Below are 13,342 nucleotides of genomic sequence, written 5' to 3'. Positions count from 1 at the left end.
GTGGTGGACTCTTTAATCATCAGTAGATCTTGAGTGAATAACTTCCTGAGTTAATTAAAGCTTATTAAAAGCTTTCAGGAGTGATCATCAGCTTCTTTATCTTCAGAAATGACTTCTTGTCAAACATAAAGGCAAGATTTGGTAGCAGAAGACTTGCCTAGTCCATATTACCACAGCCTCATCAGGGGATCCACAGGAACACATCATGCCTTTCCTATAACATCTGTAGCCTTACAGTGTAGGGTGTCGTTAAGTAGAGACTTGGCTTGATACATAAAGGGCGTAAGGACTCAGTCATCTTTGCACAATTCTTCTATGTAACGGACTACAACTTCAGAATACAAAATAGTATACTGTTTATTTTTACTGACAGTATCCACAAATACACGGATTACCCCCTTTTTGGGGTAATGTACGCACATACGCATACACGGTATACCAGCTAGGCGGCCTTTCTCTTCGCGGTCTGGAATCGAGGCTACGCAAGATGTACAGAAATATAGTCGGATCAATGGACTTCAGGGTCAATATATGCATACATGCAGAACTACAAGTACGTACTATACTGTACTAATAAAACGTATATACTCGCATAGAAAACCTAGTACAAAAATACATTTATGACAAAATAGAATGAAGACGACGACGATACTGATACCTCATGCAGAGCTCATTCGTTTGCTTATACCAGCTCGTAACGCAAGCGCATTATGCGGCCACTATTTTCAAGAAAGATGACTCAGAGTCAATTTTCCGGTAAATTCATAATAGATTGTACTCATTTTGGTAGTGCAGCTTTGCAACTATTTCCTCACCCCTGCAGCTACCAATATAGCTAGCGGCTCTGCAAATTACTAAGTAGAATTTAAATTTGTTACGCCTGATTCTGAGATTCCATGGCAAATAAAACTATAATACAGACTACTGTGATGAGCCGGATAAGTTCATAGCCATGCATAACTCGAGAACGAAGCTATTTTGCAAATCCAACAATCAAGATCCCAAATGCCAAAAGCCTATATAATTATTATAGTGTTACGATGCATTGTCAATTTGATTGTTGAGCAGTTACACAGCTGGATACACACGCACACAAATTGATTATCGTATGCTGCTGTTACACATGCGTACACTGAAGCATTAATATTACAAAAGAATGTGACTGATATTCTAATACTTTTATAAAATCGATGTAATTAAAAACCTAGTGTACAATAAAATTATGTGTTATACACACGCTAATGGTATATAATTATGCAACTGTTCCAATTTTTTGACTATAAAAAAATAATAAGGTTATTAACCCATGTCTGCGCCGCGGTGACTCGGGATATATAGTAGTCCGTCTGTCTGTCTGTCTGTCTGTTTGCATGTCTGTCTGTCTATCTGTCTATCTGTCTGTCTGTCTGTGTCTACTCACCTGGATGCAATTTGTTAATACAGCACAGTAAAGTCAGCAAGTTATGCATTTGAGTTTTACACAAAATTAATTGTTATTAAAGACAGATATTGATTAACTTTGCATGCATGCATGTGTAAAAACAATAATAGGCTACGATAATACTATACATGTATATACTATTATGATGCTAATTAAAAGCAGCTGGTTACAGTTCACTACATTTATACTGTACATGCAGGGAACAGCAATTCGACTTTAACCTCATGAGCTACGTATAAGCATTGATTAATTATCTGTTGCAGTAAATTCTTCTTTGTACATTCTGTTTTCGAATGCTATAGAGGGTGATCTAGTCGACCATCTACATAGCGATGAGCGTCTTCAGTGGGTGTGGGTAAATTATCACAATCTGCATGGCAGTAAGAATGATTAAGCTATATAGCATAATTATACCGTATATAGAGGGTAATTTTTGTGGTGCAAAATATTTATGGTTTTCGTGGTTTAACACTGGACCACGAATATTTTACCCACGAATGAAGCGACATTGCTTACCTTTACCTGCATGCAGTGCAAGCTCCAGCCACGAAAATATTACCCACAAAATGTCTCAATACGAATATTTTGTCCCCCGAAAATTACCCGCTATACGGTACACTAAGTATACGTGTTCAAAAATTGTGATGATCTTTGTGGGCATTAATAGCCATACTAAGGTACAATCTTTTTAGCTATTACCTTATAATCTGGTTAATAAGCGCACATCAACTAATAGAGGCGCCTGGTTAGTAGACTAAGATCCTGGATAGAAGGCCCATGCATGCTGCATGGTTTTCGCAAAGTTATCTGCCCAACAACTGGTCTCCAGGCACACTTCTTTATAGATGTTAAGTATCTTTCACTATACCAATAGTTGTGTTACTGCTGTCAGATATAACTATAGACCCCTTGCAGATAAACGATCGAGCTAGCTATATATAATGGAGATTTGCTTTATTGAAACATCACGGGCGTGGTTAATCTCTATAAGCGCATGTGGATAATAGGCGCATAGAGGCCTGCTCTTTTCACTATAGGCACATGCGCGCCGGCTTACTAACCGGTATGTCTATAATTTTCATACACTTACTGAGCTGCTCTGCTTCTTGAATTGGGTTCAGTAGCACCATACCGAGCTCAGTGTAGCCAGCAATGGATGTCAGTAGCCTCTCCACAATGGAGGACAGTTGTGAGAAGGTTGGCCTCTCCTCTGGATCCTCCCTCCAACACTGACGCATCAGTTTAGAACTGCATGTGTAAGATTCTCATATAGAACATATTCACCCCGTGCAGCGCTGAGCTTCATTGCAGCGGTAAAACAGATACAATCACTTTTTATCGAATGACCTTACTATAACGTTATGATTACGGGAAATGATCGTGAATCTATAGCAACGATTAGTGTTTTTTTTTGTCTTCGAAGATCACTTACAATTCAACTGTAACTAGCGTATTATTTTTCAACTATACTGTCTCATTAGCAGTTATATATAAGGCTTAAGCAGTCCATGAAAGTGTCTAGTTTGCTCAAACAGCTCATTTTTGTGTCCACACACACACTAATCACTCTAACTCTCCTGCGTGTTGCGAATGCACGGAGTAATAATCAAATGGCATACATGCAGTGGCCCATAGCTCCCCTCAGTATACCCAGATTACCAGACCTGTTTACAGGAGCTCGCTTGAACACAAAGCTCATTGAAACTGCCATACAATATAATATCATGTATACCACCCTGGAAATTTTTACTGAACTCAGGCCGGTATACACTCACATCTCAATGGCACAGGCTGCATTGAGAGGTCTCTTTAGTCTCTGCCCCTCTCCCAGCAGCTGGATGAGGGAGTGTGGGTCCACGGCAGGGTAGGGAGTCTTTCCTCCATTGAAGACCTCCCACACAGTCACACCATATGACCACTGGGCACATGAACAACATAATTATAACAACAATTATTGCCTTAGGCTAATACCATGCATGTATGCTGTACTGCATGACTGACCACATCAGTTTTCTCTGTGAAGATGGCATCGTTGAGACTCTCCAAGGCCATCCATTTGTAGGGCAGCTTCACATTGGCTCGGTCGTTCTGTCTGAAGTAGCCGCTAGCATAGACGTCCTCAGCCAGACCAAAGTCCCCCACCCTGATACCTCCTCCCGAGTCCAGCCTATAGGAATGTACAACATTAACTAAGTATATAGATATACGTAGCAATGGAGGATCGTCAGGGTCAGTTATAGCCAGTGCTTCCAGAGGACTTAAATTGAATTCCACTCATCTACTTTTTCTTTATAGTATGTCCAATTCACGTGGAGCTAGTTGAGTGGAATTTTAAAGTCCTTCGGAAGACCTTTTGACAGAGACGATCCTCCTCTGGCCTCTTCCCCTCATGCAAATTGAGGAAATGGCTGATGAGAAACAAGGAATCTTTTCATGTCCTAAACAGCTAGATCTAGTTAATATATCTTCAAATTATAATTCTTGTTTCTCTGTACACACATGCAGTCATCGATAGTTCACTCACATGCAGTTTCTGGCCGCAAGGTCGCGATGGACAAAGTTCTGCTCGGCCAAGTAGGCCATTCCCAGTGCTATCTGATGGCACATCTTTAGTAGCAGTTTCCTCACTTCCAAAATCTGTAGAAAATATCAATAATATAATATAATGAGACTATCTCCATAATCCTCAAATTGAATACTCTTTTTTTAAGCTGGTTAAATTAACCGTTTAAGAGTAAATTGGAGGTAAATAATCCTGACTACGGTAGAAGATGGGAGTGTATATATAGTGTGCACCTTTGTCCTCCCTTATAACTACACACACACTAATCAGCCCCTTGATTGCACTCACATCTCTGCAGAGACACCCATGCAGACAAGGCTAGATACTGCCATGATTTTAAGCTATACACACCTGATCAATCTCACAGTCATCATCCAACTCAAGGCTGCTCCTTTCTCTCTTGAGATATCCAATAACACTCCCGTTGGCCATATATGGCATCACTATGGCAATGCCGGGGCCAGCATCGAGACACACCCCAATCAGGGACATGACGTGAGGATGGTCAAAGTCCTGCATCTTGTTCACCTCACACACCATGCTCTGAACATCCGACAATGAGAACAGACCTGCAGAAGAACTGAGGTTATAATTGCAGAAATTGTAATCTCTTATAAGTATAATAATAATAGTGAAAAGAATAAATTCATGAATGACAACCATGCATGCATGTATAGTACATAAAGTTAGTCGCTGAAAACAGTATATTAATTAAGCTAGCTATGAAATCGTACCTTTCAGTGTCTTCACGGCCACCCCTTGAATAGGTACATTGTTCCAGTCTGTCAGGACTCCCTTGTACACAACGCCAAATTCACCTGTATAATTATAATTATAGTTACACTCTCCGTAAATTATTAATCTTTCTTTACCTTGTCCAATTGCAGTATTGGAGAGCTTCAATATGGAGGCTGGAATTTTGATTGAGTCTGGGATGGACTCAGCAATCTCAACAAGTTCTGATTCTGTGGGTCAGTGAATATAATTATCAGTGCAAACTATAATATAGAACTTAACTTACTAATGAGTGCTGTATTGCCATCCATAGGAAATATGTCCTCCTGTGTTCTCCTGTAAATGAATAAGATAATTGAACAGCTACGGACTACACACTAATTATTACGTATTAGCCACGATTTCCATCATCTGCTGCTCATGCATAGCAATTGACACGGTCTTCCTCCGAGAGTTCAGATAGACACAGACAAAAATGGTCAGCATTACACACACGATCATCACAATAACCCCCAAAACACTCGGGATGATGATCTCCAGTGGAACTGCAGCAGCCACAGGACTTGTGTAAGTCAGTTGCTGGTCCAATACTTGAGAGATGTTGCTCCCAACGTTCACCTGAAGGCACAATATATAGCTAATATGCAGTTTAATAGTCACTCACTTGAATGATGGCTGAGTTTTCTCCTCCCGGGGGCTCCAAGGGGGCGATACAGATGATTTCGTTTCCTCTTAAACTACTTGTCGTAGTACACTCCTCCCCTCCCACGATCACTCTTATCTCACTGGTCTCTACTGAGTCAAGATTATCACCCTGCATGGATATATATACACACACGATAACAGTATAGTCAGTGTACTAGCTAATAATACATACCACAATGCGTATGAGCGTCTCTGTGCCACTGGTGACCTCTTGAAAACTATCTAGTCTAAATTGAGAAGGATCTGATTGGACACTGATGAGGAGGTGTGCTTGTGTAATGAGTGGGACATCATCAAACAGTAGGGCATAGTCCAATGGGGTGAGTGAGGTTGTTGTCAGACTAGGAGTCAAGCATATGATGGTCGTATTGTCCACAACACTGCAGTTGCTCCTCTGTAGGGGAGGGACACAATAACGACACAACATATTCGACACAAGTACGTGGGGCGTCGTTCTCTGTAAAAATGTCAATCAAAAAGTTTGACCATCGAAATTACCGGCTATATACAGGGGCGTTTCTAGAGATTGAAGCAGGAGGGTGCTCAAGAGTACAGAAAAAATTGGGTGCGCATAGCGAGCGCGATTTTACGCCCCCGCATTTATTTCGGCGCATCTTTCATACATCCAGCTCCTCCCCCATGCAGCCTTGCAGCAAAAAAGTACAGCACACTGCCAAAGAAAAGAGCGGCTCCTACTATTCTCTTCTAAAGCTTCTCTCTTCTATTCTAGTTCTGTTACTATGATACTAGACAAAGCATCTAGCTACAGTAATTTTTATGTTATTACATGTGTATATTCTTGTAAATGACAATACAATGTATAATGTTGCAGTTTGTAGCCCAGAGCAATCTATAGTACCGGTACTATAGCTCATAGTTTCCTGCTAAATACACTCAAATGGGATCTAATACATGCATAGCGTGATAATAAGACATAATTATGTGTCAGTCATCTTGTAGGATCTCCATGCACTATTCTCCTGGGGTACATCCTAGCAAAATGGTCAATCACTGCAATGGGGATGTCCAGTCATTCTAGTGTTAGTCATTGCTTCTCAGTATCTCTCAGTGGAGCAAGAGGTGACTGGGAGAGTGCAGAGGATCTTGATCAGCTATTATGCATTACATAACAAATGGCAATACTGATTGCGCATGCTCAATTGGGCGTGGTCATGACTTGATCGTTGTCAATGAGATAGAGCTGCACAGTTAGCTAGCTAGCTAGCTACTGAGTGATAGGATTAGTTTCATGGTTGTCTGGGAGGACAGGGGGGTGCTCAAGCCCCCAAAGCCCCCCATTGTACACGCCACTGATATATATACGGCAGCTTACCAGAGGATCCCCCATTGGCTGGTATACCTCCAACACATGCTGCTGTACTACGTCCAAGTCCAGTCCAGTAAAGGTCAGTGTGATGCCTCCACTAGGAATGGTGTTGCTAGGAAACACAGCAGTCACATTAGGATTGTTACGATAACTGAAGACCACTCCTGGATTGCTGACTCTGGCAGCATCAATGGAAACCACCACCAAAGCAGTGGAGGTGAGGTTTGCTGCTGAGGTACTGCAACAAATCTCTTGAGACTCGATAGATCTGCAGAAAAAAGTTTGAGCTTTGTGTTATATAGAGTATCACTCACGATATTTTGCAGACGTAGTTTGACTCGCTGACCTCTAGAGAGACTCTAGTGTCCTCCTGGTTACCCACGTTCAGTGCAGACCCCCTCACAACTACTTTAGTTCCCCCGGCCATGGGTCCAAAGGTCGGAGACACACTGCTGACAGTAGGATCCACCGTAGTGAAGGAGCCACCGTTTACAAATGCTACTCTAGAGTCAATGGTCAGAGAGAAGTCTTTTGACCCTTCTGTTAAAAAATGTGTGGTCTCACAGACAAACTGGTGCCATGGTATGTAACCAGTGATGAGGGGAGTGCAAGCCACGCCTCCTAATGTAAGAATGGAGTTCTGAACGTCGACAAAAGTTCCTCCGAAGTCAGTACCCCTCAAAGTGATTGCTGTACCACCCTCAACTGGTCCTGAGGATTGAGTATATGATTTTGTATGTCCTCGATCAATAGTGAGTTAAACATACTTACTACTAAGCTCATGAAGGAAAAAGCTTAGTAATGCAAGTATGATAGATCTATACACTATACATATGACAATCACATGCTGTATGTACGCATAATGATAGGTACGTATATTACGCTCACTGCATTCTTACCCGACATTGGAGTGAATGAGTTGATGACAGGGGCAGGAGGATTGTCCGCCTCAGTAATGAAAGTATTGGAGCACTCTTGCCTCACCTCACAACTACCTCCACACCACCCACATGCGAACTCTGACCCCATTCTGACTGCAATACATTCCAAATATCCACTGGCCAAGTCACGACAATCATACAACGTCACTGTGTGTGTGGGTGTGGGGTGAACTAGTAGATTGTCTAGACTATCTGGAAGCGTCTAGCTATCCACATTATTCATGGTTGGCAGATAATTTTATAATGGTATACCTGACATGGTGTTGCTCAGTGTTTGGTTGATATCATTCCCCGTCCAGGTTACCATAACAACCACAAGGAAACTTCCAACACCAGGAGAAAGTGTGCCGAACTACAAATTTTCAGTATGTTAATTCAATTATACTTGCATGCTATTATTTAATTAGGACAAGTACATGACTGTGTGCATTATTTAATACTGATTGTGTTTGTGTCTGTTCCAGCTGTAACTATTTAACGATGCAACAAAAACTAATAGCTTCTTCTAGCCATTGTTATCTTAGCTTGATGTCAGAAACATGCAGCAGCCATTCAATGAGACTAAGCTCCTCTTTCATAACACTGTATTATACTCTTGCTCTAATTTGTTTTTTGAATATTATTATATAGAACACTTATTTAAAAAAAATATGCATTACTTTACAAACTAATGTCCTATTCTATACACTCTAACATTCTGGAGCGAAGTAAAACATGCCGAGGCGCATTAGCACATGTACAGTGGAACTTGGAACATTCGTGTACATGTTAGTCAGGCACGTAATACATGCAAGTATTTATTGTGACTAACAGTACAAGCGATCCTCTTCATTCCACTGGATAATTCAATCACATAAAATACTCACTTGTCCACTGCCCACTGTACACAGGATGGAGCTCTCGTTCTCATACTGAGCTGTCAGACTAACTCCATTCACAACACAATAGTACTCAAAGCCATCTGTCTATATGGTGAGGGAAACTATGGAACAATCAGATACAGGTCATGTTACTTACAGGGGAGATGAGGTTCCTGGTGGTCAGTCGAAGGTCCTGGGCCACCCTTACTGGTTGAGTGTACCCACCAGAGGGGGGCGTGTCCAACAAGGGGCACTCGGCAGTGAAGTCGTTGCCTGCAAACACCTGTACAGAGGGACGTATATACAGGTCATCATCATGTCACTGAGCTCACCTGTAGGAAGTGAGATACATTCCTGCAAGGAGCTGATGTTCCACTGCATTGCTTGTTGAGGTTACACCATCCACACGGATTATTTATCCCAAGACAATTCTTACAGCTGTATACAACGGTGTCATAAAGACATAATTATCGTATTTTCTCTATATAGACAATGTTCTTAAATGTGTTGAGCACACTAATTAAGTTGTCACACTTTTTAATGTTTTTAGTGTACATGCATTTGTTTTACTACACAGTTTACTATATCGCTATATAGACACGCCTGTGTAGGTTATTTGTGAAACAGTTGGCATTGTCCCAGGTTATTTTTCCATCCGATAATTATAAAGCGAAAACTCAGCCTGGCTACACATTGCAGACAAACTACAATTTATATTGTGATAATCTTCAATCATTTATTTGTGGGAGTTGTATTTATGAGCTTATAATTATACTAGAAAACTAATTTGTATTTAATATACATGTATGTGGATACCTTTCTCCTGCTGAGCACCTGTAGATGGTAAGCGCTTGGTTGGTGATATCAAATGGCTCATTGAACAGGGAGCTCTGAAAGCCCAGGTTGATGGTTGCAGTCACTCCAGGGTAGTCAGGTACCAGTCCTTCAATATCACAACTGAACACTGTTCCTGGGGTGACCTCAACAGCTGGTACTATGATGGGTGGGAAACGTCCTTCACTGTCCGCCAGATGACAGTAGAAGCTCTCTCCAGGAAGGAGGTTAGGCAGGCCGGGAGAGGTCAGGGTCACTGTGAGCTGTGGGGGGTCGTTTATATGATATCAGACACAACTATATACACACAAGTCTTACCTCAGTGGCAAGAATCTCAGGGTCAAGCACAAGTTGCATAGGCTCCACAGTAGCAGCAGTAAAACAGTTGGCATTGTCCTGTGTCCATCTACTAGAAATACTGGAGTTCTGACACTGCGTCTGACGAGAGCACTTTTTCTCCACCACACACCACCCACACAGCGGGTTGAGGTCACTGGTACAACTAGTACAGTCTAAACGCTGGAAGCACTCTTCAATCGGTATTTGGAACACCTAACAGAGGACAGAGGGGAGGCAGATGGATAGGGTAGGACATACATGCAAACTTTAACTCACAGAGTTTCTAGTGGCTGCTGTGATGTAGTTTAGACCCTCGTGCCATGACAAATGTAATACACGAGAGGCCAATTGCTGATTGTAGAATGCACTATCGGGGCCCAGAGTCGATGTACCACTGACATCGTACTGTGACAATGACAAACAATACCATGATTATACACAATATATAGCTGACTCAACAGAACTGCACTTACTCCTCTTATAATGGGCTCATCAGTTGCCACAAACACAAAGGAAAAATGCTCCACTTTCACAGCTACTGAAGCTATGGAGATAAAACTCTCTCCAAAGTCGATACGAACTGGTGCTATTATGTCAATACCACCATTTGGGATAAGAAGGCCGACTGGACTGGGTGTGTCACATCTGTTCCTTGTTTCCTGGAAAATATATTATGTGATTTCTATGTTATAGGAGTATGCAAGTATAGGCAATACAAACCTGAGGCTGAGGCAGAGTATCGCAGTTATCTGAGCCTGTTCTCCATGGTAAGCCAACTTTTTCTCCAACAGTCCGTGACACAATACAAGAGTCATATTTAGCGTCCATAGCTTCATTGACAGCAGTGATATTGACCACACAAATAGAGTTAGTACCACCGTGGCAAAGATTTATAACAGCAGTGGGTCCAGATATCCCACTGAAGTCCTCCACTAATGACACTGCACACACATGAGTTTCTCCATTGATCGTATAAAAGCCACAATTGATTCCCAGTTCATACAAAGCAGTCACTCCACAGGTACTTGGGCCTCCACAACCAGGCATGTTGCAAATACGTAACAGTCTTATAGCTCGTGCACTAATAGGATCAGAGTCGACGACAACGTAATAGGCAAATCCACCACTCACAAAACCACCATATGCATAGAAGTCTCGTGAAAAGTTAATAACTTCTATAACAAATTCATTGAGTTCGCCTGATGGATTGTTGTCAGACGATCTATTGAAACCTTCTCCGAATTGTTTCAGTACCATCCCATAATTCAATTTGTATTCTCCAGTGTAGAAAGTGTCTCTTGACGCAATGATAGCTACTTCCAAACTTCCTATAGCATTACTGACACTCCTGATAGGACCAGCAATGAGGTTACTTGCATTGTAGACAGAGCAAGAGAGATCATTTAAACACACCACCAACATCCCAGTAGAGCTCAGGGAAAGTCCTTCGTCAATGACAGTATCTCCTAGATCAACTCTCTCCTCTTGTATTAGCTGAGCATTCAGTCTATACAGGTAGTTGTCTGCAGCAAGGAATGTTCTCCCAGTGGAGTCCACTTGCAGTCCTGGGTCCGGGTAAGTTTCAGCATAATCATAGGAGAAATATTGAGAATGAGCTGCTCTTTGCAGCAAAAACAAAAATAAGAGTGACAATAACATAGCTCTACTTCTTAGTTTTACTCTATTCTAGCATGCATTGCTAATTCTAAATAGCTGCAGTGTTAGATTAGCCTTGTTCCCAGGCCGATTTAATTGTCTCTAAGTGGCTATCTGTCCGGCCAAAGATATAGGAAGGGGAGGATTGGCAACGGTAGAAAATTTGAAGCTATCCGTGACACGCTACGTCATTGGAATGCATCACTTTGCCTCTACTTTTGTTGCCTCCAAACTATGGCAATAAAAATAACAGAGAGAACAAGTCATTATTAACTCTGAAAGAAGTCATTGATGACAGATGCAAGTTGATATCCCAAGAATCTGCCTCATGTTAAATACTGAGAGGGATTCTCAAAGTCAACAAGAAAGAGAGAAGCTCAGAAACAACACTTTAATACTTAGACAATACTGCTTGTGTTCATGTCCATTCTCACATTTGATACAAGCTCTGGGCTTGTATGCACAAGAACTAGATAACATAGATAGACTGATAGTACTGTAGCCATTATCAATATTCTCTGTAACATGTTCTGTACGACATTTTATTAATACCAAATTTTAATAAATTATCAACATTTCACAAGTCATATAAAGTTAAACTGCCATAATAAGCTGCATAATGAACTGCTACTGCTGCTACTGCATGAGGTAGAGCTGGTGCTATACAACTGTACAGGTCTTTTGCATGTAACAAAGTCTTTCATTTCGTTTTTTAATATGTAGCCCAAAATAGTCAATCAACTCTTCCTTCTTCAGCTTCATAAATTTCTTCCAGCATACTGATAGTACGATGAAGATCTAATAGTATGACTGTGTATGTGGGGAGGGGGGGGCATATGAATGAGTTAGTAAAACACTGTGGCACTGACCTGGAGCTTTCTATCCCAGTTCTGTTTCTTACTATATTATAAGCCGATAATCAGGCCTTACACCTCCAGTCATATTTTCTGCAACTGACAAAAATTTAAAGCACAAAACCTGTGCCAGTTGATGGACCTGACATTGATAAACACTCTCATGAAGTCAGTATAATTTTAAAAGCATGTGTGTTTCTTAAAAAGGGAGCATAAAACGTCAGATGAAATAAGCCATACGCAACACTACAACACATTCTAAATGGTATGAATAGGCGATTTTTGCCTTTCAGTAGCATACAACCAGGAAAACTTGAAGAATAGTAATATGGATGAGTACTGTTTCTTAAAAAGGGATCAAACCTTGTAAAATTGTAGTTTTTCTGTAGTAAAAAGTCTTTGTTTTTTTAGTTTTACAAACTGGCAAGATAATCTAACTCTAAATAAAGCACAACATCAGTGTAACACCATGAGAGGTCATGAGGCACTAAAGGAAGACCACAAGAGACTTTTTCTGCTTTTCGCGGGCATTCTGGCAGGAAAACAGGCGAGTCACGGATGGTTTCATTACAAAACAGCAGAAACACATGTAAAATGATCACGTGAACCACTTCCGTTGCCAATCCTTCCCTCCTTTATAGGGACATCATAAAGATATACATTACAGAAACATTATAAACTTTATTCAAAATTGAAATTGTTACAATGAGTCCTGAGTGTCCATTTCATACTTTTTTGAATAGTCCAAGTGGTTCAGCAGCATTTCATAAGTCCCGCTCAAGTACATTAAAATGCCGTAAATTTTTGTAAGAATTTTTTCCTGACTAGTGTTCTTCAAAACGCTGTATCTCTGCATTCGCTTGACCAAATCCAGTGCAGTAAAGTTTTTCTGGTTTGCCTGGAGTGTTCAAAAGAGATAGTAATACATAGGAGTTAGAAATAGCAAATGAAAATCCGGTCTGACATCGCTAATAATGATGACACCAACAACTCTCAGATTGTAGCATCCATGATTGTAGTGAAGGGTGATTTTTTCTGAATTTTCAAAGCTCATAACACAGACCATTTACTGAACTAGAACTTGTTA

General features: G+C 41.0%; 1 protein-coding gene and 1 long non-coding RNA gene across 6 annotated transcripts; one reads left to right on the top strand and one right to left on the bottom strand.

The window, feature by feature from the left end:
* Positions 1–1,531: 1,531 nt before the first annotated feature.
* Positions 1,532–12,871, bottom strand: LOC135345210 (plexin-B1-like). 4 transcript variants are annotated; one of them, XM_064542586.1, is made up of 26 exons: positions 12,619–12,871; positions 12,271–12,397; positions 10,466–12,211; positions 10,219–10,404; positions 10,022–10,150; positions 9,725–9,958; positions 9,389–9,669; positions 8,905–9,010; positions 8,730–8,855; positions 8,579–8,677; positions 7,965–8,064; positions 7,671–7,859; positions 7,086–7,482; positions 6,778–7,039; positions 5,617–5,838; positions 5,404–5,553; positions 5,128–5,357; positions 5,026–5,075; positions 4,877–4,969; positions 4,739–4,822; positions 4,356–4,573; positions 3,966–4,078; positions 3,443–3,608; positions 3,217–3,359; positions 2,532–2,689; positions 1,532–1,811 (listed from the first exon to the last, which is right to left on the bottom strand). In XM_064542586.1, exons 3-26 carry the CDS (start codon positions 11,402–11,404, stop codon positions 1,738–1,740), a joined length of 4,749 nt encoding a protein of 1,582 aa, XP_064398656.1. In that variant the 5' UTR covers positions 11,405–12,211; positions 12,271–12,397; positions 12,619–12,871; the 3' UTR covers positions 1,532–1,737. The 4 variants fall into 4 exon arrangements, with proteins under 4 accessions (XP_064398656.1, XP_064398657.1, XP_064398659.1 ...); XM_064542587.1 differs by having other exon boundaries at positions 12,271–12,354; XM_064542589.1 differs by lacking the exon at positions 12,271–12,397 and having other exon boundaries at positions 12,619–12,869.
* Positions 7,148–9,208, top strand: LOC135345339 (uncharacterized). Of its 2 annotated transcripts, XR_010397713.1 has the most exons (5): positions 7,148–7,286; positions 7,338–7,523; positions 7,641–8,077; positions 8,603–8,684; positions 8,732–9,208. It is a non-coding gene; the product is annotated as an uncharacterized LOC135345339 (long non-coding RNA). The 2 variants fall into 2 exon arrangements; XR_010397712.1 differs by having other exon boundaries at positions 7,338–8,077.
* Positions 12,872–13,342: the final 471 nt, after the last annotated feature.

Source organism: Halichondria panicea, chromosome 12 (assembly GCF_963675165.1).
Source record: "Halichondria panicea chromosome 12, odHalPani1.1, whole genome shotgun sequence".
In the NCBI taxonomy this organism is placed as follows: Eukaryota; Metazoa; Porifera; class Demospongiae; order Suberitida; family Halichondriidae; genus Halichondria; species Halichondria panicea.
This window is presented reverse-complemented; position numbering and strand designations above follow the sequence as displayed.